The sequence below is a fragment of the Perca fluviatilis genome, chromosome 17 (assembly GCF_010015445.1).
Source record: "Perca fluviatilis chromosome 17, GENO_Pfluv_1.0, whole genome shotgun sequence".
NCBI classification, from domain to species: Eukaryota; Metazoa; Chordata; class Actinopteri; order Perciformes; family Percidae; genus Perca; species Perca fluviatilis.
In genome coordinates, this window is record NC_053128.1 from 7912596 (window position 1) to 7938458 (window position 25863).

The following is a 25863-nucleotide window of genomic DNA, read 5'->3' on the forward strand; positions in this document are numbered from 1 at the left end:
CACATATATGCTCTGTGAAATATAACACATTTTGTTGATTTAAGTCTATACTTTGCTCTGATATGTTGCTAAAAGTACAGTATTTGTGCATCAAACGGAAATACTAAAGTACCTCACAATGTATTTCAATAACATAATCATATTTCCAAATTTTTTTAGTAATTGCAATCAGTTTCGGACCTGTGCTCCAACCTACAGAAATGAATATTTCTTTTGTGCACGAGCTCATAAGCATAACGTCGTTAAGTTAACCGTTTACCAGCACGTGCAGTTAAGTGTAAGCTAGCTTCAACAACAACTGTGTAGCCATATATTTTATTTTTCTAGCTTAACGTTAGCTAGTGTAACTTTAAGGGAAACTGAAGCAGTAACACGATAGTATTACTTTTACTACAGTCGTTTGCTCTTTCTTAGACTAGTAAAATGATAAAGTTAAACTGTGTGAATCTTGACAGGTTCATGGAGGACTTTACTCAACTAGAACAGGTAACGTTTAGGGTAGCTAACGTTAGCTAGCTAGCTAACGAAGGTATTAAACCGTATTAAACCTATTTGACATTTAGCAAACGTTATGCTAACTAAATAAGGGATGTCCGTCCGGTTTTCACTTTGTTGGACTCAAGTTTCAAAAGGATGAGACTGAGAAACAGTTCCTCACATACAGATAATTATATTATTTTAATCTGACACTTTCAAATAAATTAATGTTATGCAATTATCTCCTAAACCCTGCTTGACATTAGCCACTAGTTTGCTTATATGGACGCTACCATATTATCTGGGATCTATTAAATACACTCCAAGATGACAGTGGTCATTAGTAACGTTGACTATAACGTTAACTATTAGCTACCTTACACATATACCTCCTTGAGGGGCCATTGTGAAATAAAGAAAAGTTTTGCTAAGTGTGAAGTGTGACTTAGAGTAACGCCACTCACTTGACTTGACTTTTATCAACCAGAAAATTACAGAGGTTACTGGCAAAAACAACGTGTTGGAGATCATGTTGGAGGATGCCAACAGACTCGTGAAATTCTATCTGGCCAAGGAGAAGTGTGTGGTTGAGGGTGAGTTTTTATCCTTCTCGTTTGAAAACTGCAGGTACACACTGATTTAACGTTTCTACTAACGTTACAGCGTTAGTTTTGATTTGTTTTTTGTAAATGTCCCTCTCCTGGCGACTTAGCTGAATGACCTCCTGAACTGACAGCTGGAGACGTCACTCCAGCTGTCAGTTCAGGAGATGAAATCCCAAAAAAATGTCAAATGTAGAGAGGGGCTGCTAGTTTAGATAACGGTAATCTAATGTCTAATACATTGTCATGCAGTTAAACATTTAAAGACAGATGAGAGTTATAGCAACAAATGACAGTGTTTTACTCTAATGCAGGGGTCTTCAATGTTTTTTAAGCCAAGGACCCCTAAACTAAAAGAGAGATGGAGCAGGGACCCCCTACTGTATATATTGTATACAATTAAGCTAAACTGGGCCTACAATGACGTGGCTTTTTAGTGCATACTACTAAGCTATTCATTATTGTTGACATGATTTTATAAATCATGTTTTAATATTAAACATGTGGCGCAGTCAATCCTTAAGATGAACTGTATCTTTGTGACTACCTTACCTACAGGCCAGTAAGCCAGTATCATCAATGTTTTTTTTTCTTCACAAATAGGCTGATATATATTTGCTAATAATGTTGGACTCATGTCAGGACATTTTCAATTTTTTTCTTTTTACTTTTACTACAATAATTTGGTGGCCCTCTTGCAGTAACTCTGAGGACCCCCTAGGAGTCCCGGACCCCCTAGGGGTCCCGGACCCCCTGTTGAAGATCTCTGATCTAATGTGTATGGAAAATACTAGATGAGTGAGTTTAAGTTTGTATATAGTGTGTGGTAAAGCCAGGCAAACAATACATTAAAAAAATACATTTCATTGGCTAACCCATAAACTTTATGCCCCTCATTGAGTTATTTTATTCTGGAACCTGAACCTAAAAACATCAAACCATCAGTGAAAAGTGGCTAATTGTGTGGCTGTACCTGTTGCAGAGAGAGACAGTCTCCTGGTCACTGTGAACAGACTGCAGCAGACTCTGCAGGAGCAGTGCAACCTCAGAGGTGAGTGTAATAACCTGCAAGACATACCCCTGGATACTTACAAGACTCAAGTCAGTCTTTTTCAGGGTGAAAAAATATGCAACTAATTGCTAACATTAGGTCCTAAGGGATATGGCTGTTATACATAGGCATAGGCACACAGACATATGACATCCACGAACACATATATATATACTACAAAACTACAAAGGAAGATATCAAAAGTGTGCCCTTGCAATAAAGTTAGTTTGTAGCATGTTTAAAAAATGCAGAAAGGTGCAATGGTATCGTAGTGCAAGAGAGTGTCAGCACAAATACCTTGCCACGTCTATTCAAGTACAACAGGCTACACAATATATCAAAAACAGAATAATCATTGTTCAGTCCAGTCCAGGGTAGTCCAGGGTAGTTTATGTGTATGTATAAAGGCACCCAGATGAAGGCATGGTTCAAAGGGCAGTGTGCATAATATGCCAAATTGTGATTTTTGGTGCTTTGTTTTTATTGATGGGGATACATGTTCTACTGTCAAACCTACATTAATTCAAGACAAAATACAATGTTTTATGATAATAAAGAGGTATAGGCTGTGAATTTGTGTTATTACATTATATGGGTCACATAACAGTGATATAACCAAAAGCCACAATCGTAAATAACCCCACAGCACCACTGCTATAGTAGTTTACATATAGTCAGTCAGTGGTGGAAGAAGTATTCAGATCCTTTACTTAAGTGAAAGTACTAATATCACACTGTAAAAATACTCTGTTACAAATAAAAAAAAGTCCTGCATTGAAAATGTCACTTAAGTAAAAGTAAGTACAGCATATTCAAGGAAAAAAAGTACTCAATGCAGAAAAAATCCTCCCATTTTAGAAACTGGAAACGATCCAAGCAGTTCTGTCGATCAACTGAGTGATAATTTCAGCTGTACTTGTAGGCCGTTATATTGTTGGGTATTTTCATTTATAATTAAACATCATATTTTATAAACTACATGTTGTGTGTGCAAACATCTTGAATGTGTAAAGTAACTAAAACTGTCAGATGAATGTAGCGGAGTAAAAAGTACAACATTTCTCTCTGAAATGTAGCGGAGTAGAAGTAGAAAGTGACATGAAAAGAAAAGACTCAAGTAAAGTACAAATACCACAACATTTGTACTTAAGCGCAGTGCCTGAGTAAATGTACTTAGTTACATTCCACCACTGCATATAGTAAAATTACAGATGAAAGGGTTTTCTTCTGAAACTGTTCCTGTTGTAGTGGAGAATGAGAGACTGAAGAAGGACATGGCCGACCTGAAACGACAGAACAAGAGAACAGCAGAGGTAAGAGGGAACATTGGCAGACTTTATTATTCAATACGTTGAATACAGCAGTGAATCAAGACGTTTAATCGAAAGGTGAATGTTTCCATTTTCAGTCTGTTTTTTTTTTTAAAATTCTTTTTTCTTTTTTTTTTTTTTTTCGCCTTTCTCCTCTCCAAATTTTTTTCCACCCACTTTTTTCTTGTAATGTTCAGAGACATTTGGCCTAATTTCCACATTTCCGTTTGGTTTACTCATTACTAGGGCTGCAATCAACAATTATTTTCTAGATAAAGTCAACAAGTTTAGGTGTGGCAGTAGCTCAGTCTGTAGGGAGTTGGGTTGAGAACCGGAGGGTTGCTGGTTCAAGACGAAAGTACAGAGAGATGCTAATTCACCTCCTTTCTCTTGATCAAGACACCATACCCCCCCCCCCAACTGCTCAGGGCACTGGGCTGCTAACTCTGATCTCTCCAGTTGTGCATGAATAGGTCCTGTGGTTAGTGATTCCTTTTTATTGTTATTTTTTGGGGCATTTTTAGGACGGGATGATGAAGAAATGAAGGGGGAGAGAGAGAGGGGGGGCCGCAGGTCGGAGTCGAACCCGCGGCCACTGCGTCGAGGAGTAAACCTCTATATATGTGCGCCTGCTCTACCAACTGAGCGAACCCGGCCACAGTGTGTAGTGATTTCTAACAAGCAGAGTGTACATTGTAATTTCCCCACAATCGATACAAAGTTTAAATTAAATTCAAATTAAAATGAGTTGTTCGGTCTTTAAAATGTCAGAAAATGGTGACGATCAGTGTTTTCTGAAGATGACGTCCTCAAATGTCTTGTTTTGTCCTCAACTCAAAGATGTTCAGTTTACTGTCACAGAGGAGAGAAGAAACTAGAACATGTTCACATTCAAGAAAAAAAAGAAGACTAAAACAGATTTATCCATTATCAAAATAGTTGGCGACAACTAATCAATCGGTTCATCTTTGCAACTCTACTCATTAACTCTGTAAAGATTGTCCTAATAATGTCTACCTCCTAAATTCCAGATGATGTTCAAGACTTACCTTGCACACACTATAAAGCAATATAAAGCTTTGTAAGCTCTTCAGTCTACCGCTGAGGACAAAATAAATGTCTCACCCTTTAAACGAGGTAGCAGTTCCCACATGTTTGCATAGAAATCATTTCAACTCTGTCAGTGATGATGTGTGTGTGAGGTGTGTGTGGCCTGTGTGTCGTCATCAGGATGGAGAGGCTGAGCTTCAGCGGCTGGCCAGTGAAATGAGAGCAGAAGCAGAGAGACACCAGAGGGAGCTAGAGACTGTCAGGCAGCAGTGCAGGAGAGAGGTGGAGGCCGCCCACAGGAAGGGGGTCCAGCAGCGTAAGACCAAACCCAACGCTCCATACACTGAGACAGTGACAGGGTTGATGTTATAGGATCTTTCTGGGAATACTTAGATTATATGTGCACAGAATAACCTCCCTAAAGCCACAGACAGTGGATCCGATATATCCTGGAATTTATATTTAACACTTGTGGTCGCAGTGTAAGCAAACGTGTGGAGCATTTCCCACTTTTTTGTTTTTTTCAGTGAAACATTATCAAAGTGACATTGTGAGAGTTTTTTTTTTTTTTAAACAATATTAATGATATCAGCCCGCAGTGTAAGATAAGAGCAGCAGAACAGAAATTGAATAAGAGAGATAGAGAACATGTCTGTTAAAGATGAATCTGTATTTGGCTGGGCCCTGCTGTGGTTTTATTCCCTGACAGTGGAAGCTAGGCCTGGGACTATAGGCCATTTGTCCCGATTAGATTCTTTCACGGTACACGGGTGCCGATTCAATTTGGATTGCGATTTCCATTTATTGCTGTTCTAAAAGTATTGCGATTCGATAGTATTGAGTATTGTGAATTATTTTATTTTTTTTGTCCTTAACAGAAACAAAAGTCTAATAAAAAAACGTCTAGATACAATATAGCAATAGACATTTCTAAAATCGAATTGTTTTCTACAAAAGAATGCACAACACATTTATTATTTGTAAAGAAGTACGTACAATGCGATACAATCGAACTTTCATTGTCAGCAAGGGCTGAAATTCTTTTTGCATCCCTGGGTAGCTCATATACGAAAGAGGACATAGACATACATACAGACATACATAAGTTGAATAACACCAAAGGACATACAGTACATGAAACATTACCACAAATGACATAATCACCAAAGTAAGGAAACAAAGCATACATGTATAACAACCGAAAATGACATGAACATACACACAGACAAGGTCTTGGAGACTTGTAACCCTGAATAAATATTGCACTGGGTTTAATGTAGCTGATTTAACAATAGGATGGATTTATGTGTGAAAGAGTTTTTAAGTCTGTTGCGATTAAAAGCATGAACTCTAAAGCGTCTGTTTGAAGGCAGAAGCTGATATTCCTGGCCAGTCTGAGCATTCCATTATTGTGAGCTTCCTGAAAGGAGTGTGCTACAGGTACATAACATGTACAGTATTGTCTGCTTTCGCTCTGTTTTGCTGGAAACAGATGCCTTATAAACAGAAAATATTACGGTGAATCTTTGGTCAAAATAAATAAATATAAATCATTGATTCCAGGGAAAAGAATCAACTTTAAAAATCGTAAGGGAAAAAAATCACGATACATACGATTTTGGATTTTATTTCCCCCACGTACAGTGGAAGCTAAAGATGCCAAAGGGAAGAATCTGATGGAGAAAAAGGATCTGGACCTGGAGGAGTTGAGGAAGAGGCTGAAGGAACAGGAGAGGGAGAGGCAGAGCGAGCTCCTCAAGCTACAGATGGAGGTAAACTAAAAGCTACTTCCTGTGCTTGCTGTAATGATTATTCTGAGGAACCAAGAATTCACAAGAAGTAACATTTTCTGAGGTTAAGGCTCGACGAGGCTGTTGTATAATAATTAGATGTACATGGGACTACTGTAGACTGACTATTGGTTTATTGATATTTATCAGCTGGTATTTAGCTCCTGCCAAAGAGAGTAATATCTGTAAACGACCTCTCGACAACCAGTTTCAGCTCCTCTCTGAGCTCGTTGGTGTTTTGCTTTGTACATTTTGGCAGTTTGGTGCAAAGTTAGCCCGAGTTCAGAGTACAGCTCAGTTGAGCCAACAGCAGCAGCAGCAGCAGCAACAACACGGCTCCAACCTTATTCCACAGAGCGTCTTCAAGAGGGTGAGCAGCCCACACAGCACCTTTTACATAATAGAGGTTAACTAACAAAGCACAAAACGCATTCAAGTGGTGGTCAATCTGTAATTCAACGCTGTGGTGAAGAAGCAACGTATCACTGCAGTATGGCGGTTAACCGCAACATGATAGCGTAAGTTACAGTAGAACGAGAATGGCAGGGTGCCTTAAGTGAGTAGCGTCAGTCTGTGTTGTCACGCAAGGACAGCGAGAGTAACGAGAGTAACGAGAGTAGCGCATTAGTGTCACGCTGTGAGGAAAAGCGGGGGGAAAAAGACTTTACGATGTAAAGTGTGTTAACGATGAAACAACAAGCTTGAGCTTCTCAAGACACGGTGGCTTTATCTGTTAATTCTACCAGTAAAGTGAATGGCGTTACCCCCGAAACAACATATGTTGCAGCCGTAGACTGTATTAAAAGATTGCACAGTGTTTCCGTTTCAGGTCAACGTGAGAGTCTTCACTTTGCTGTCATTTACGGCCTGCTTTCACGCCTCTCAGTTGATCTATTCCACAGACAGTTCAGAAAGCTCTCAATAAAGTTAACAAAAGAAAATCTTTGCCGACAATGCCGACAGTGGTCTAGCAGCTGAGCAGACAGAGAGCAGAGTGGGCGACTCGGCAGTCCGCTAACTTGTTGCTCTCTCTACCAACATAAGCCGCTCTGTTTTTGGCGACAAAACGTGGCGGACTAAGCTATAAGCAGAAGAAAAGTCGGAACCAGCAGCAAAACTTTCTTGACTTCCAGCGGTCAATTCCCCTCTCATCCACAGCCGCACAGCATATTTTACACATGGCGGGCGGCATGCGGTAGATTTAGGCTCTACCACACTCTCCAGGTGAACCAGCGGCGCGAGGGTCCGTGGGGGGGCTGCGCTGCCGTCTGATATATTGGCATCAGTATTAAATTCAGACCGTTTCATAACCGGGTTATAAACTTGGTACAGTTGGTTCACACCTGATGCGAACAGTACCGGAGTATGCAAGTGCTGGATTGAGTTGAGAGCACCTTTCCAAGTGGACTTTGGCACGGATCGACAAAACGTGCCTGGGTATGATACGCAATGTTTACACTAATCAAACGAACTGGACTTTGGGGTCAAGTGTACTACGATCCGGGCCCAGGTCCATGATGCGAAAGCCCCCATACTGTATTATATATTCCAGATTATTTTTTTATATTTTGAATTGTCCCCTTCCCTTCAGAATTGTGTGTTGTCCTTCACATAAATGAAGACGTTTCCACCATATATTGGTGCATAAACAAATGTTTCAGAGTGCAGGAAATGATGTGTTTGCTCAAAGATTCCTGGGGGAAGACTCAAGACCCCCCCACTTAATATGTGTACCCCCAAAGGCCCATTCTGATGAGGCCGGATAAACCCTGATACTGTAAAAGTTTAATGCAGGAGGACAGAATCATGAGTGTAAGTAGCTAAGTTTCCATCCAGTTGTCAATCGAATTATCTGAAGTTCAGTAAAAAAAACTCATGCGAATAAAGCTGGTGAAAGTGTGTTTCCATCAAACAGCTTTAAAGCGAATAAAAACCTGTGCGTAATGACGTCACATGCTGTTTTGCGATTAAATTGGTATATCGAATTGATTTGAGACATTTTATGGTGTTTCCATTCATTTTTGAACTGAATCGCACAAGATTCAAGCGAACTTTTGCGAACAAAGTTTTGCTAGACAAAAGTAGTTGTTAATATTAGAAGCCAAGCTATAGCCTAAGCTCCGATGGACCTTTGGCTGAGGATCTGATCCAGCTCATCAAAAAGGTGGAACTTGCCTTATATTTTCCCTCCGGCACCGCTGCGAGACAACTCTCTTTTTTTGAGGCTTTGTATCGCTGTTTGAGCGCCTTCCATTTTACTCCGCAGGACGTCCCACGGCTGGTCGTAAGGGGACATTCTAAAACGCTTAGCGGTGAAAAGCTTAACATGGTTTAATATCTAAACAACGATCAATCATCACCAGATGTATCATGGTCATATCTTGTCGCGAACACTTAAGCCTGTCAAAAAACTAAATCGAAATCCAACGATTATAAGTTATCTCACGTTAATGTGTCAGATAACATCCATAATATTTGGAAATTGGGTTAGATTTGACCGTTTTAAGTGGTTATGATGAGCAATATAGAAGAGGATTTTTGGTGATGATTGATCGTTGTTAAATACATTAAACCATGTTAAGCTTTTTCACATTAGGACTTATAAAGCCAATGAGAACCGTGGAGAGTCAACCCTCAGCTGCCCTGAAGCAGAAACGCTTTATGTCAGATAACGTCCATAATAATTGGACTTTGGGTTAGATTATTTGACAGTTTTCCGTGGTTATGATGGGTAATATGAGAGAGAAATTTGGTGATGATTGATCATTGTTTAGGTACATTAAACCACGTTAAGCTTTTTCCTCGCCATATTAACAATATTAATACGGCCACTGATAAAAATAAAAATATAAACGTGAGATAACTTCTATAATCGTTGGATTTCGATTTAGTTTTTTTGACAGGCTTGAGTGTTCATGACAAGATATGACCATGATCAATCTGGTGATGATCATCGTTGTTTAGATATATTAAACCACGTTAAGCTTTTTCAAGTTAAGCGTTTAATGTCCCTGTCGTAACTGTTGGTCATTTCCTTCGCGAGCTCCTGATAAATGATGGCGTTTCTTCGATTTTTGCTATCTAAAATAGCTGTTATATTTTTCTGGTAAATTAAATTAAAAAAGTATCTTGTCTCCTCGTTTGTCCACTTACATCTGTTTTTGTTTTGCAAACAGAGCGGAAATACTGGGCGGAAATGAACTGAAACTTCTTCTTCTTCGTTTTATTGCGGGTTGCAACCATAAAATGACCTAAAACTTAATCGCAATTCATTATTTATTCGGCAAATAACGTTTCCATCAGCGTTTATCGCATAAGCCGTATATCGATCAAGAGAAAATCCGATGAGACCGAACGTATTTCATTTGAGTCGATATTCATGAAATTCAGTCGGATTTTACTGTTTCCATAAGGCATTTTTCATTCGATATCACTTAATTCGGATAAAAACGGGTCGATGGAAACATACAGTGCCTTGCGAAAGTATTCGGCCCCCTTGAACGTTTCGACCTTTTGCCACATTTCAGGCCTCAAACATAAAGATATAAAACTGTAATTTTTTGTGAAGAATCAACAACAAGTGGGTCCCAATTATGAAGTGGAACGAAATTCATTGGCTATTTCAAACTTTTTTAACAAATAAAAAACTGAAAAAGTGGGCGTGTAAAATTATTCAGCCCCTTTACTTTCAGTGCAGCAAACTCTCTCCAGAAGTTCAGTGAGGATCTCTGAATGATCCAATGTTGACCTAAATGACTAATGATGATAAATAGAATCCAGCTGTGTGTAATCAAGTCTCCGTATAAATGCACCTGCTCTGTGATAGTCTCAGAGGTCCGTGTAAAGCGCAGAGAGCATCATGAAGAACAAGGAACACACCAGGCAGGTCCGAGATACTGTTGTGGAGAAGTTTAAAGCCGGATTTGGACACAAAAAGATTTCCCAAGCTTTAAACATCCCAAGGGGCACTGTGCAAGCGATAATATTGAAATGGAAGGAGTATCAGACCACTACAAATCTACGAAGACCCGGCCGTCCCTCTAAACTTTCAGCTCATACAATGAGAAGACTGATCAGAGATGCAGCCAAGAGGCCCATGATCACTCTGGATGAACTGCAGAGATCTACAGCTGAGGTGGGAGACTCTGTCCATAGGACAACAATCAGTCGTATACTGCACAAATCTGGCCTTTATGGAAGAGTGGCAAGAAGAAAGCCATTTCTTAAAGATATCCATAAAAAGTGTCGTTTAAAGTTTGCCAAAAGCTACCTGGGAGACACACCAAACATGTGGAAGAAGGTGCTGTGGTCAGATGAAACCAAAATCGAACTTTTTGGCAACAATGCAAAACGTTATGTTTGGCGTAAAAGCAACACAGCTCATCACCCTGAACACACCATCCCCACTGTCAAACATGGTGGTGGCAGCATCATGGTTTGGGCCTGCTTTTCTTCAGCAGGGACAGGGAAGATGGTTAAAATTGATGGGAAGATGGATGGAGCCAAATACAGGACCATTCTGGAAGAAAACCTGATGGAGTCTGCAAAAGACCTGAGACTGGGACGGGAGATTTGTCTTCCAACAAGACAATGATCCAAAACATAAAGCAAAATCTACAATGGAATGGTTCACAAATAAACATATCCAGGTGTTAGAATGGCCAAGTCAAAGTCCAGACCTGAATCCAATCGAGAATCTGTGGAAAGAACTGAAAACTGCTGTTCACAAACGCTCTCCATCCAACCTCACTGAGCTCGAGCTGTTTTGCAAGGAGGAATGGGCAAAAATGTCAGTCTCTCGATGTACAAAACTGATAGAGACATACCCCAAGCGACTTACAGCTGTAATCGCAGCAAAAGGTGGGCGTACAAAGTATTAACTTAAGGGGGCTGAATAATTTTGCACGCCCAATATTTCAGTTTTTTATTTGTTTAAAAGGTTTGAAATATCCAATACATTTCGTTCCACTTCATGATTGTGTCCCACTTGTTGTTGATTCTTCACAAAAAATTACAGTTTTATATCTTTATGTTTGAGGCCTGAAATGTGGCAAAAGGTCGAAAAGTTCAAGGGGGCCGAATACTTTCGCAAGGCACTGTAGCTAGTGATGTTACAGTTTGTGTCCTTGAAGTGCAAACCTCAGCCGAAGCAAAGCAAATTGTATTAGATTTGACCCAAGTGTCTAATTCTGTTAGAAGTGACATCAGGCTACTCCCCAGCATGCCTCATCAGCTTTGTCTGAAAGACAAAAGACTGAAAAAGAAAGCTCAAAGGTGCATCCGGACTTAGTTTCTTTTATTTTGTCTTCCAGTTTCTCTTTTCATAAAAGCAAGTGACGGAGCCAATTATTTCCCTGAAGTTTTTAACTCAAACAGACATGTCTTCGCCCAGAGCAAATTCACATCCGTTTGATTCCTTTTTGATTCTTCTGTACGATTTTTGGTGGCCTACTACTTCTGCATGTTGACATGTTTCGACATTTGTATCACTTTTTTGACATACTATACTATGACTTTTTTATCACTTTTTCCCGACTACTATACTGTGACTCTTTTTTTTTAATAGCTTTTTCCCGACATAGAGGTTAGTGCTACTCAGACCCTGGTTCAATCACCAGTCTGGGCTGGGACTTGGACTTTTTTAACATACTAAACCATGACTTTTTTATCATATTTTTAGACATACTAAACTATGATTTTTGTATCACTTTTTTACAACATACTATAGTATGTTGAAAAAAGTGGTGTGACGTTTTATCACTTTTTTGACATACTAAACTATGAATTTTTTTTTATAATTTTTTTAGACATACTGTACTATGACTTTTTATCACTTTGTTCGACATACTGTACTATGACTTTTTTTGACCTGTGATATATGTGTGGTATGGTGGCTTAGTGGTTAGAACCAGCAAATATGCACTGTAGGCTCAGCCCTGGGTTCAATCACCAGTCTGGACTAGGACTATGATTTTTCGAAATTTTTTTCACTTTTTTGACATACTATACTATGACTTTTCATCCCTTGTTTCGACATACTATGCTATGACTATTCTTGACATACTATACTATGACTTTTTTCAAAATACTATACTATGGTGTATGGTGGCTCAGAGATTAATCCTACTCCAATTATAACCAGCAAGTAAGAACTGCAGACTCAGACCCTGGTTCAATCACCAGTCTGGGCTTTGGCTTTTTTCAACATTTTTATCATTTTTTTTTGACATACTATAGTGTGACTTTTTTCGACATACTATACTATGAATTTTTATCTTTTTTTTTCGATAAACTGTAGTATGACGTTTTTATCACTTTTTCGACATCAGTTAGTGCTACCCCCAAATAGAACCAACAAGTAGGCACTGCACACTCAGAATCTGGTTCAATCACCAGTCTAGGCTGGGACTTTGACTTTTTTTTTTGACTTTGACTATACTATCACTTTTTTATCAGTTTTTTACAACATGTTATACTATGACATACTATACTATGACTATTCTCAACATACTATACTATGACTTTTTAAACACTTTTCCAACATACTATACTAAGACTTTTTTCTACTTACTATAGTATGGTGTATGGTGTCTCAAAGGTTAGTGCTATTCCAAACAGAACCAGCAAGTAGGCACTGCAGACTCAGACCATGGTTCAATCACAAGTCTGGGCTTTGACTTTTTTCGACATACTATACTATGACTTTTTTCGACATACTATACTATGGCTTTTTATTATTTTTTTTAATATACTGTAGTATGACGTTTTTATCACTTTTTCGACATCCTATACAATGGTGTATGGTGACTCAGAGGTTAGTGCTTCCCTCAAATAGAACCAATGAGTAGGCACTGCAGATTCAAAAACAGTCGTGATAACATAGTCATAGTATAGTATGTCGAAAACAGTCATAGTATAGTATGTTGAAAACAGTCATAGTATAGTATGTGGAAAAAGTGATAAAATAGTCATAGTATAGTATGTCAAAAACAGTGATAAAATAGTCAAAGTATAGTATGTTGAAAAAAGTGATAAATGAGTCATAGTATAGTATGTCGAAAAGAGTCATAGTATAGTATGTCGAAAACAGTCATAGTATAGTATGTGGAAATAGTGATAAAAGAGTCATAGTATAGTATGTGGAAAAAAGTGATAAATGAGTCATAGTATAGTATGTCGAAAACAGTCATAGTATAGTATGTGGAAAAAGTGATGAAAGAGTCATAGTATAGTATGTCGAAAACAGTCATAGTATAGTATGTGGAAAAAGTGATGAAAGAGTCATAGTATAGTATATCAAAAGAAGTGATGAATGAGTCATTGTATAGCATGTCGAAAACAGTCATAGTATAGTATGTTGAAAACAGTCATAGTATAGTATGTGGAAAAAGTGATAAAATAGTCATAGTATAGTATGTCGAAAAAAGTGATAAATGAGTCATAGTTTAATATGTCGAAAAAAGTGATAAATGAGTCATAGTATAATATGTCGAAAACAGTCATAGTATAGTATGTGGAAAAAGTGATAAAAGAGTCATAGTATAGTATGTTGAAAAAAGTAATAAAATAGTCATAGTATAGTATGTCGAAAAAAGTGAGGAATGAGTCATAGTATAGTATGTTGAAAACAATCATAGTATAGTATGTTGAAAACAGTCATAGGATAGTATGTGGTAAAAGTGATAAAAGAGTCATAGTATAGTATGTCAAAAAACGTTATAAACAGTCATAGTATAGTAGGTCGAAAACAGTCATAGTATAGTATGTCCAAAAAAGTGATAAATGTGTCATAGTATAGTAGGTCGAAAACAGTCATAGTATAGTATGTCGAAAAAAGTGATAAAATAGTCATATGTATATGTTGGCCAAAAGTGATAAATGAGTCATAGTATAGTATGTCGAAAACAGTCATAGTATAGTGTGTCAAACAGTCATAGTATAGTATGTGGAAATAGTGATAAAAGAGTCATAGTATAGTATGTCGAAAACAGTGATAAATGAGTCATAGTATAGTATGTTGAAAACAGTCATAGTATAGTATGTGGAAAAAGTGATGAAAGAGTCATAGTATAGTATGTCAAAAGAAGTGATGAATGAGTCATTGTATAGCATGTCGAAAACAGTCATAGTATAGTATGTTGAAAACAGTCATAGTATAGTATGTGGAAAAAGTGATAAAATAGTCATAGTATAGTATGTCGAAAAGAGTCATAGTATAGTATGTCGAAAACAGTCATAATATAGTATGTGGAAAAAGTGATAAAAGAGTCATAGTATAGTATGTCGAAAACAGTCATAGTATAGTATGTGGAAATAGTGATAAAAGAGTCATAGTATAGTATGTGGAAAAAAGTGATAAATGAGTCATAGTATAGTATGTCGAAAACAGTCATAGTATAGTATGTGGAAAAAGTGATGAAAGAGTCATAGTATAGTATGTGGAAAAAACTGATAAATGAGTCATAGTATAGTATGACGAAAACAGTCATAGTATAGTATGTGGAAAAAGTGATGAAAGAGTCATAGTATAGTATATCAAAAGAAGTGATGAATGAGTCATTGTATAGCATGTCGAAAACAGTCATAGTATAGTATGTTGAAAACAGTCATAGTATAGTATGTGGAAAAAGTGATAAAATAGTCATAGTATAGTATGTCGAAAAAAGTGATAAATGAGTCATAGTTTAATATGTCGAAAAAAGTGATAAATGAGTCATAGTATAATATGTCGAAAACAGTCATAGTATAGTATGTGGAAAAAGTGATAAAAGAGTCATAGTATAGTATGTTGAAAAAAGTAATAAAATAGTCATAGTATAGTATGTCGAAAAAAGTGAGGAATGAGTCATAGTATAGTATGTTGAAAACAATCATAGTATAGTATGTTGAAAACAGTCATAGGATAGTATGTGGTAAAAGTGATAAAAGAGTCATAGTATAGTATGTCAAAAAACGTTATAAACAGTCATAGTATAGTAGGTCGAAAACAGTCATAGTATAGTATGTCCAAAAAAGTGATAAATGTGTCATAGTATAGTAGGTCGAAAACAGTCATAGTATAGTATGTCGAAAAAAGTGATAAAATAGTCATAGTATAGTATGTCGAAAAAAGTGATAAATGAGTCATAGTATAGTATGTCGAAAACAGTCATAGTATAGTGTGTCAAACAGTCATAGTATAGTATGTGGAAATAGTGATAAAAGAGTCATAGTATAGTATGTCGAAAACAGTGATAAATGAGTCATAGTATAGTATGTCGAAAACAGTCATAGTATAGTATGTGGAAAAAGTGATGAAAGAGTCATAGTATAGTATGTCAAAAGAAGTGATGAATGAGTCATTGTATAGCATGTCGAAAACAGTCATAGTATAGTATGTTGAAAACAGTCATAGTATAGTATGTGGAAAAAGTGATAAAATAGTCATAGTATAGTATGTTGAAAACAGTCATAGTATAGTATGTCGAAAAAAGTGATAAATGAGTCATAGTATAATATGTCGAAAAAAGTGATAAATGAGTCATAGTATAGTATGTTGAAAACAATCATAGTATAGTATGTTGAAAACAGTCATAGGATAGTATGTGGTAAAAGTGATAAAAGTCATAGTATAGTATGTCGAAAAACGTTATAAACAGTCATAGTATAGTAGGTCGAAAACAGTCATAGTATAGTATGTCGAAAAAAGTGATAAATGAGTCATAGTATAGTATGTCGAAAACAGTCATAGTATAGTGTGTGGAAAAAGTGATGAAAGAGTCATAGTATAGTATGTCAAAAGAAGTGATGAATGAGTCATTGTATAGCATGTCGAAAACAGTGATAAATGAGTCATAGTATAGTATGTCGAAAACAGTCATAGTATAGTATGTGGAAAAAGTGATGAAAGAGTCATAGTATAGTATGTCAAAAGAAGTGATGAATGAGTCATTGTATAGCATGTCGAAAACAGTCATAGTATAGTATGTTGAAAACAGTCATAGTATAGTATGTGGAAAAAGTGATAAAATAGTCATAGTATAGTATGTCGAAAAGAGTCATAATATAGTATGTCGAAAACAGTCATAATATAGTATGTGGAAAAAGTGATAAAAGAGTCATAGTATAGTATGTCGAAAACAGTCATAGTATAGTATGTGGAAATAGTGATAAAAGAGTCATAGTATAGTATGTCGAAAAAAGTGATAAATGAGTCATAGTTAGGGGTGGTACGGTTCACAAAACCCACGGTTCGGTTTGTATCACGGTTTTAGGGTCACGGTTTTCGGTTCTGTACGGTTCTTGTTATTTTTTCTTTTAATCTTTAACACTCCAGAATATACTTCAGCATATGATATATAGCTAAAATTAGCATATTGAATGCATGTTGCACAAAACATGCACACAGTGGCAGTTCTGTATATTGTTTTATTTCATCATAGGTACCATGAAATCCAAAATGTTCCCACACACCAGACTATAAACGACGCTGGCGCATCCTACAGCTCTGGACAGCCTCTCTCCCACTTGACATTTCTGCACGTGGCGTGACCTGCGGCGCAACCCACTCCGACTTGGGGGCAATTGGTCCGGTGTCTCTCAAAATCTGGACGAAAATCTTTTAAACTGACGCTTGTCGATCTGAAATGAAGACAGATTCAGCAACTGCATGGCCTATTTCTCGCTTAAAATGTTTTCAGAAACACGTTTTGGTGAACTATTTTAGTACAATATGAGATCGTATTCTGAACGAGCCGCCATGACAGTCTATTTTGAAATTAGGGACCAGCCAGACCCATGTGACGCGATCGTCCAATCAGCTGCCATGGGTTGCGTTTGTCACGCCCATCCCGCTCGTCATTTCCATTTCCAGTTAGTGTTTTAACATAGGTGTATAAAGTGGGCACTACGGCAGTAAGAGGTTAGTGCACATTAACACTGTACTGACGAACCGTGCGGTACACACATGCTCCGAACCGAGACTAGCGAACCGAGCGGTTCTGGTGTTTTTTCATGAACCGTACCACCCCTAGTCATAGTATAGTATGTCGAAAACAGTCATAGTATAGCATGTGGAAAAAGTGATAAAATAGTCATAGTATAGTATGTCGAAAAAAGTGATAAATGAGTCATAGTACAGTATGTCGAAAAAAGTGATAAATGAGTCATAGTATAGTATATCGAAAACAGTCATAGTATAGTGTGTCGAAAACAGTCATAGTATAGTATGTGGAAAAAGTGATGAAATAGTCATAGTATATTATGTGGAAAAAAGTGATAAATAAGTCATAGTATAGTATGTTGAAAACAGTCATAGTATAGTATGTGGAAAAAGTGATGAGTCATAGTATAGTATGTGGAAAAAGTGATAAAATAGTCATAGTATAGTATGTCCAAAAAAGTGATGAATGAGTCATTGTATAGTATATTGAAAACAGTCATAGTATAGTATGTCGAAAACAGTCATAGTATAGTATGTGGAAATAGTGATAAAAGAGTCATAGTATAGTATGTGGAAATAGTGATTAAAGAGTCATAGTATAGTATGTCGAAAAAAGTGATAAATAAGTCATAGTATAGTATGTTGAAAACAGTCATAGTATAGTATGTCGAAGAAAGTGATAAATGAGTCATAGTATAGTATGTCGAAAAACGTTATAAACAGTCATAGTATAGTAGGTCGAAAACAGTCATAGTATAGTATGTCCAAAAAAGTGATAAATGAGTCATAGTATAGTATGTCGAAAACAGTCATTGTATAGTATGTGGAAAAAGTGATGAAAGAGTCATAGTATAGTATGTCCAAAAAAGTGATAATATAGTCATAGTATAGTATGTCGAAAAGAGTCATAGTATAGTATGTGGAAAAAGTGATGAAAGAGTCATAGTATAGTATGTCAAAAGAAGTGATGAATGAGTCATTGTATAGCATGTCAAAAACAGTCATAGTATAGTATGTTGAAAACAGTCATAGTATAGTATGTGGAAAAAGTGATAAAATAGTCATAGTATATAGTATGTCGAAAAAAGTGATAAAATAGTCATAGTATAGTATGTGAAAAGGGTAAATGGGTCATAGTATGTGGTTATGAAACAGACATGTTGTGTGGTGAGACTGTCTTGGTATAGTGTGAGGAAATAGTGATAAAAGAGTCATAGTATAGTATGTGAAAACGGATAAATGAGTCATAGTATGGTATGTTTGAAACAGTCATAGTATAGTATGTGGAAAAAGGGTAAATAAAGAATCATTGTGTGTGTAAGTATGAAGATTGTGTGAAATGGCAAGTGATAAAGAGTTAGTATAGTATGGTGGAAAAAGAATAGTATAGTATTTGATATAGTTAAAGTTATGTTAGTATGTGGAAAAGTGATAAGAATATGGTATATGAAGAGATTATGAAAAAGGATAAAGAGTAGTAAGTATGTAAAAAAGAGTGATAAATGAGTCATAGTATAGTGTGTCGAAAACAGTCATAGTATAGTATGTGGAAAAATTGATGAAAGAGGTATAGTATGTGGAAAAAAGTGATAAAATAGTCATAGTATAGTATGTGGAAAAAAGTGATGAATGAGTCATAGTATAGTATGTCGAAAACAGTCATAGTATAGTATGTCGAAAACAATCATAGTATAGTATGTGGAAATAGTGATAAAAGAGTCATAGTATAGTATGAGGAAAAAAGTGATAAATAAGTCATAGTATAGTATGTTGAAAACAGTCATAGTATAGTATGTGGAAAAAGTGATGAAAGAGTCATAGTATAGTATGTGGAAAAAGTGATAAAATAGTCATAGTATAGTATGTCGAAAAAAGTGATGAATGAGTCATTGTATAGTATGTTGAAAACAGTCATAGTATAGTATGTCGAAAACAGTCATAGTATAGTATGTGGAAATAGTGATAAAAGAGCCATAGTATATTATGTCGAAAGAAGTGATAAATGACTCATAGTATAGTATGTCGAAAAAAGTCATAGTATAGTATGTCGAAAACAGTCATAGTATAGTATGTGGAAATAGTGATAAAAGAGTCATAGTATAGTATGTCGAAAACAGTCATAGTATAGTATTTTGAAAACAGTCATAGTATAGTATGTGGAAAAAGTGATAAGAGTCATAGTATATTATGTCGAAAAAAGCATTGAAGTCTTAGTCTAGACCAGTGATTGAACCACGGTCCGAGTCTGCAGTGCCTACTTGCTATTTGTATTTGGAGTAGCACTAACCTAGTGAAAGGTGACTAAACTAGTATGTCGAAAAAAGTGATAGTATAGTATGTCGAAAAAAGTGATAAATGAGTCATAGTATAGTATGTCGAAAAAAGTGATAAATGAGTCATAGTATAGTATGTTGAAAACAGTCATAGTATATTATGTTGAAGAAAGTGATAAATGAGTCATAGTATAGTAGGTCGAAAACAGTCATAGTATAGTATGTCGAAAAAAAACTATAAATGAGTCATAGTATAGTATGTCGAAAACAGTCATAGTATAGTATGTTGAAAACAGTCACAGTATAGTATGTGGAAAAAGTGATAAAAGAGTCATAGTATAGTATGTCCAAAAAAGTGATAAATGAGTCATAGTATAGTATGTTGAAAACAGTCATTGTATAGTATGTGGAAAAAGTGATGAAAGAGTCATAGTATGGTATGTCGAAAAAAGTGATAAAAGAGTCATAGTATAGTATGTGGAAAAAAAACTATAAATGAGTCATAGTATAGTATGTCGAAAACAGTCATAGTATAGTATGTGGAAAAAGTGATGAAAGAGTCATAGTATGGTATGTCGAAAAAAGTGATAAAATAGTCATAGTATAGTATGTTGAAAAAAGTGATAAATGAGTCATAGTATAGTATGTTGAAAACAGTCATAGTATAGTGTGTCGAAAACAGTCATAGTATAGTATGTGGAAATAGTGATAAAAGAGTCATAGTATAGTATGTCGAAAACAGTGATAAATAGGTCATAGTATAGTATGTTGAAAACAGTGTTAAAGTCCCAGCCTAGACCAGTGATTGAACCTGGGTCCAGTCAGCAGTGCCTACTTGCTGGTTCTATTTGGACTAGCACTAACGTCTAAGCCACCATCTTCCATAGTATAGTAAGTCCAAAATGTGACAGTATAGTATGTCAACAACAGTCATAGTATAGTATGTCAAAAAAAGTAATAAATGAGTCATAGTATAGTATGGCCAAAAATTCATAGCATAGTATGTCGAAAAAAGTGATAAATGAGTCATAGCATTTTAAGTCGAAAAAAGTGATAGTATAGTATGTCAAAAACAGTCGTAGTATAGTATGTCGAAAAAAGTGATAAAATGAGTCATAGTATTGTATGTCGAAAACCGTCTTAGTATAGTATGTCGGAAAAAAGTTTAAGTCCCAGCCTAATCCGGTGATTGAAACAAGGCCCAAATCTGCAGTGCCTACTTGATGGTGCTATTTGGAGTAGCACTAACCACTAAGCCAACATATACCATAGTATGGTATATCTAAAAAAGTCATAGTGTAGTATGTTGAATAAAGTGATAAATGAGTCACAGTATAGTATGTGGAAAAAGTTGTAAAAGAGTCATAGTATAGTATGTGGAAAAAAAACTATAAATGAGTCATAGTATAGTATGTCGAAAACAGTCATAGTATAGTATGTTGAAAACAGTCATAGTATAGAATGAGGAAAAAGTGATGAAAGAGTCATAGTATAGTATGTGGAAAAAAGTGATAAAATAGTCATAGTATAGTATGTGGAAAAAAGTGATAAAATAGTCATAGTATAGCATGTCGAAAAAAGTGATGAATGAGTCATAGTATAGTATGTCGAAAACAGTCATAGTATAGTATGTCGAAAACAGTAAAAGTATAGTATGTGGAAATAGTGATTAAAGAGTCATAGTATAGTATGTCGAAAAAAGTGATAAATAAGTCATAGTATAGTATGTGGAAAAAGTGATAAAAGAGTCATAGTATAGTATGTTGAAAAACGTTATAAACAGTCATAGTATAGTAGGTCGAAAACAGTCATAGTATAGTATGTCGAAAAAAGTGATAAATGAGTCATAGTATTTTATGTTGAAAACAGTCATAGTATAGTATGTGGAAAAAGTGATAAATGAGTCATAGTATAGTATGTTGAAAAAAGTGATAAATGAGTCATAGTATAGTATGTTGAAAAAAGTCATAGTATATTATGTTGAAAAAGTGATTAAAACATGACTTTTTTATCACTTTTTTTCGACGTGCTATACTTTGGTGTATGGTGGCTCAGCGGTTAGTGCTACTCCAAAAAGAACTAAGAAACATACACTGCAGGCTCAGACACTGGTTCAATCACCAGTCTGGGCTAGGACTGTGATTATTCGACATTTTTTTCACTTTTTTGACATAGTCCATAGTTTTTACGACATACAATTTTTTTTGACATACTATACTATGACTTTTTATCCTTTGTTTCAACATACTATGCTATGACTTTTTGATATAATTTTTCGCCATACTTTTTTTAACATACTTTAGTATGACGTTTTTATCACTTTTTCGACATACTATACTATGACTTGTTTCCATATACTATACTATGACGTTTTTATCACTTTTTCGACATCCTATACTATGACTTTTTCATCCTTTTTTTCAACATACTATAGTAAGACTTTTTTTGACAAACTATACTATGACTATACTGTGTATGGTGACTTAGAGGTTAGGGCTTCCCCCAAATAGAACCAGCAAATATTGTCCGCAGGCTCAGACCCTGGTTCAATCACCAGTCTGGGCTAGGACTGTGATTTTTCGAAATTTTTTTCACTTTTTTGACATATTCCATAGTTTTTACGACATACCATTTTTTTTGGACATACTATACTATGACTTTTTTATCACTTGTTTCGCCATACTATAGTATGACTTTTTTAACATGCTATACTATGACTTTTTTATTACTTTTTTCGACATACTTTAGTATGACTTCTTTCAACATACTATACTATGACTATTTTCGACATACTGTACTATGACTTTTTCATCACTTTTTTCGACATACTAAACTGACTTTTTCCAACTTACTATACTATGACTTTTTTAATCACTTTTTTCACCATATTGTAGTAGGACTTTTTTCGACATACTATAGTAGGACTTTTTTCGACTTACTGTACTATGACTATTTTCAACATACTGTACTATGACTTTTTTATAACTTTTTTCGACATACTAAATTGACTTTTTCCAACTTACTATACTACGACTTTTTTATCACTTTTTTTCCAGTGGTGTAACGAGCCAACACCGGGCCCCTAAACAGGATTAGCAAGACGGCCCCCCTACTACAGGACGTGATGACGGCGCAATGTCCACGAGTAGGCTACCATGACTAGGACAGGATAGGGTCATAGAGACACAGCATATAAGAGATGAGATGACATGACAAAATCAGGAGTAGCCTAGGCACACCACAACAACAACAAATCTTTTGCTTTTTTTGAGATTGTTGCGCTCCAAAATGCCTGATTTCACGGGAGCTTTTGTACAAAAATTGCGATAAAAGTTGCAATGTCTTTTGTATGTTTGTTGCAATGAAGTTGCAGAAGACAGGGAAAGTTGCAAAAAAAAGTTGCAAGTTTTTGGTATAGTTCTTTAAAAATAAAATGGAAACTTGTTTTGGGGAGAATAATAATTATTAATACTATTATTACTCTGGGCTTTACCAAAAAGGCTCAGGATGCTGAAAATGGCTGGTGTATTTAAGACAAAAAATAATAATTTATCGAATTAATCAAATATGAACATATATGTCACTGTCAGTGGCTTGTTGATCTTTATATTGTTATTTTTCAATTCAATTCAATTCAATTCAATTTTATTTATAGTATCAAATCATAACATAAGTTATCTCGAGACACTTTACAGATAGAGTAGGTCTAGACCACACTCTATAATTTACAAAGCCCCAACAATTCCAACAGTTCCAGTAATTCCCTCAAGAGCAAGCAGTGCGACAGTGGCGAGGAAAAACTCCCTCTTGGGAAGAAACCTCGACAGACCCAGGCTCTTGTTGGCGGTGTCTGACGAGCCGGTTGGGGTGTGATGAACAGTGGCGATAGTAGTCACATTAATAATGGAACAGTGACTGGATGTAGCGGGAAGCTGCAGGGTTCAGCAGGACGCAGCATGACATTGCAGGGCATCGCTGAGCTCAGCAGGGAGTGCAGCAGGACCACGGCAACAGCTGCGACCAGGATCTTGGTGCCAACGTTCTCCAAGGAAATACGCTGGGGGAAAAAAGCATAAGGACTCCGGGGAGTAAACTCCCCAGAAGCTAGGATTAGTAACTTTAGTAACTTAGTAATTTCTGGGACGGGCTGCACACAAATAGTAATAGTAATAGTAACAGTAATAGAAAGGGAGAGGAGAGAGCTGCTCAGTGTGTCAAAGGAAGGAAGTCCCCCGGCAGTCTAGAACTATAACAGCGTAACTATAACAGGTAACTAAGAGAGACAGGTCATAAGGAGAGGTAGCTTTTTCGGGCTTAGAACTCTCCCCCTGTCGGATCTGGCTTGGCTGGCCTGCCTCCCTCTACTTTGTTATGTATTATTAATCTAACAATTATGAAGAGAAGCAGTTGGGCCAGTTAGGTGAACACTGCAACTCCTCACTCCCTAACTATAAGCTTTATCAAATAGGAGAGTTTTAAGTTCATTCTTGAATGAGGTGACAGTTTCTGCCCCCCGAACCCAGATCGGAGCTGGTTCCATAGGAGAGGAGCCCGATACACTGAAGGCTCTAGCTCCCATTCTACTTTTAGAGACTCTAGGTACCACCAGTAACTCTGCATTCTGGGAGCGCAGTGCTCTAGTGGGACAATAGGGTATTAGGAGCTCTTCTAGATATGATGGTGCTAGACCATTTAGAGCTTTGTAGGTCAAGAGAAGGACTTTAAACTCAATCCTGGATTCAACAGGAAGCCAATGCAGAGAAGCTAATACAGGAGAAATATGATCTCTTTTCTTAGTTCTTGTGAGAACACGCGCTGCAGCATTCTGGATCAGCTGGAGAGTCTTAAGAGACTTATTTGAGCAACCTGACAGTAGGGAATTAAAATAGTCCAGCCTGGAAGTAACAAATGCATGGACTAGTTTTTCAGCGTCGTTTTGAGACAGGATATTCCTAATTTTGGCAATGTTACGAAGATGAAAAAAGGCATTTAATTTCCTATCCTGGCCACACACACACACATTCATACGGTTTGATAAACTTATTGGACTTTAACTTATCATTGCACTTGCACGAGCATAGCTGTCCTCAATTTAGGTCATCCTGTACGTCTCATCTCCGTTTTTTCCTGCATCCATCGTGCGTGCGCACGCGCGCGCGCGTCAGTCGCAGGGGAAATGGAGCAGCAGCCCCGCCCGCTGCAGAGAGCAGACAGTACTGAAACAGCAGCTGCTGACTTTATAGTGAAAAAACGTTACAGCGTACATTGATGTTAAAATGTATACATGTTGGCAGGACGGTCTGAAATGTTTTGCACGGTCTTTCGCTGTACGTTTTGTTGGTAAATGTGAAATGTTTGAGTCACACACACGTCTCGTCTTCATAACAGAAACAAGGAAATTGGGGCTCAGCTTTTCTTAGACATGAGTAGGGGGGGCGCCAATGAAAAAAGGTTGGGAACCACTGTACTCTACTATGACTATTTTTTACAAACTATAGACTTTTTTATCACTTTTTTCGACACAATATACTATACATTTTTGTCACTTTTTTTAGATACCTATACTATGACTTTTTGACATGCTATACTATGACTTTTTTTTATCCTTAAATATTTCACTTTTGTTTAACCTTATTGGTATCATTCAATATTTCAATGAAATTCATACTCATATTCCCACTTTTCCAACTATCTTATGCAATTATGCCAGCAATCCAGTTTAGCTTTAGCAATTCAGCTTTTCAGCATTCATTAGCATTTTCTGCACAAAATGCATTTTCTAGTTGATAATAAAAACAATCAATAGTTCCAGCCTTATAATTTCTTTGATTAGCAATCACTTAATAGAAAGCACACCACAGTCAAACACTAAAAGCACACAGGAAATAATGAACCCGGTGCAGCCATTCACAAGGATCACTGAATAAAAGATTTCGAGTTAGTGGTTAGTCATTCACAGGTCTTCACTGTCAGCTGTGCTTTGCTGTTCTGTTCTGAGATATGTGTTGCAGGTCTTGTTTATAGTGCCTCTTTCTATTGAAGTGTTTGGATTAACTGTGCCTATTAATTCACAGAAGCTGCAGTTCTTCCAAGAAGAGAAGAACAAGGAAATTGTTGCTCTGCGTCAGAGAATCAAAGAGCTGGAAGAGAGCCAGCGTGCAGGCAGCTTCAGCGACAGCCGTCTAAAGAAGAGAAAGATCTAGTTTGTTTACAGTAGAGGCCAGAAGCTGTTGACACGTCAACTCTGCAGATGCATGAATCTCCATACCTCCCTTAAGTTATTTAAAATTTCCAGATTTGTATTTCAGTTTAATTTCAAAGCTAAATTTGGAGTTTAACTCTACTGCTTCATGTGCAGTGTCATACTTGACAAGATTTGCAGTGTCATC

General features: G+C 36.5%; 1 protein-coding gene across 1 annotated transcript; it reads left to right on the forward strand.

Annotated features, from left to right (window-relative positions):
- The first annotated feature begins 260 nt into the window (after positions 1-260).
- LOC120545196 (coiled-coil domain-containing protein 152-like) lies at positions 261-25742 on the forward strand. The gene is made up of 8 exons (XM_039779310.1): positions 261-486; positions 965-1070; positions 2062-2130; positions 3379-3443; positions 4671-4806; positions 6135-6262; positions 6540-6650; positions 25549-25742. Exons 1-8 carry the CDS (start codon positions 424-426, stop codon positions 25675-25677), a joined length of 807 nt encoding a protein of 268 aa, XP_039635244.1. The 5' UTR covers positions 261-423; the 3' UTR covers positions 25678-25742.
- Positions 25743-25863: the final 121 nt, after the last annotated feature.

Bases quoted from the DNA above. Each gene is read 5' to 3' on its own strand.
- LOC120545196 (XM_039779310.1), top strand. From the start codon at position 424: ATGATAAAGTTAAACTGTGTGAATCTTGACAGGTTCATGGAGGACTTT. The intron at 487-964 runs GTAACGTTTAGG...TTTATCAACCAG, and splicing joins ACTTTACTCAACTAGAACAG to AAAATTACAGAGGTTACTGG. The intron at 6,263-6,539 runs GTAAACTAAAAG...ACATTTTGGCAG, and splicing joins TCCTCAAGCTACAGATGGAG to TTTGGTGCAAAGTTAGCCCG.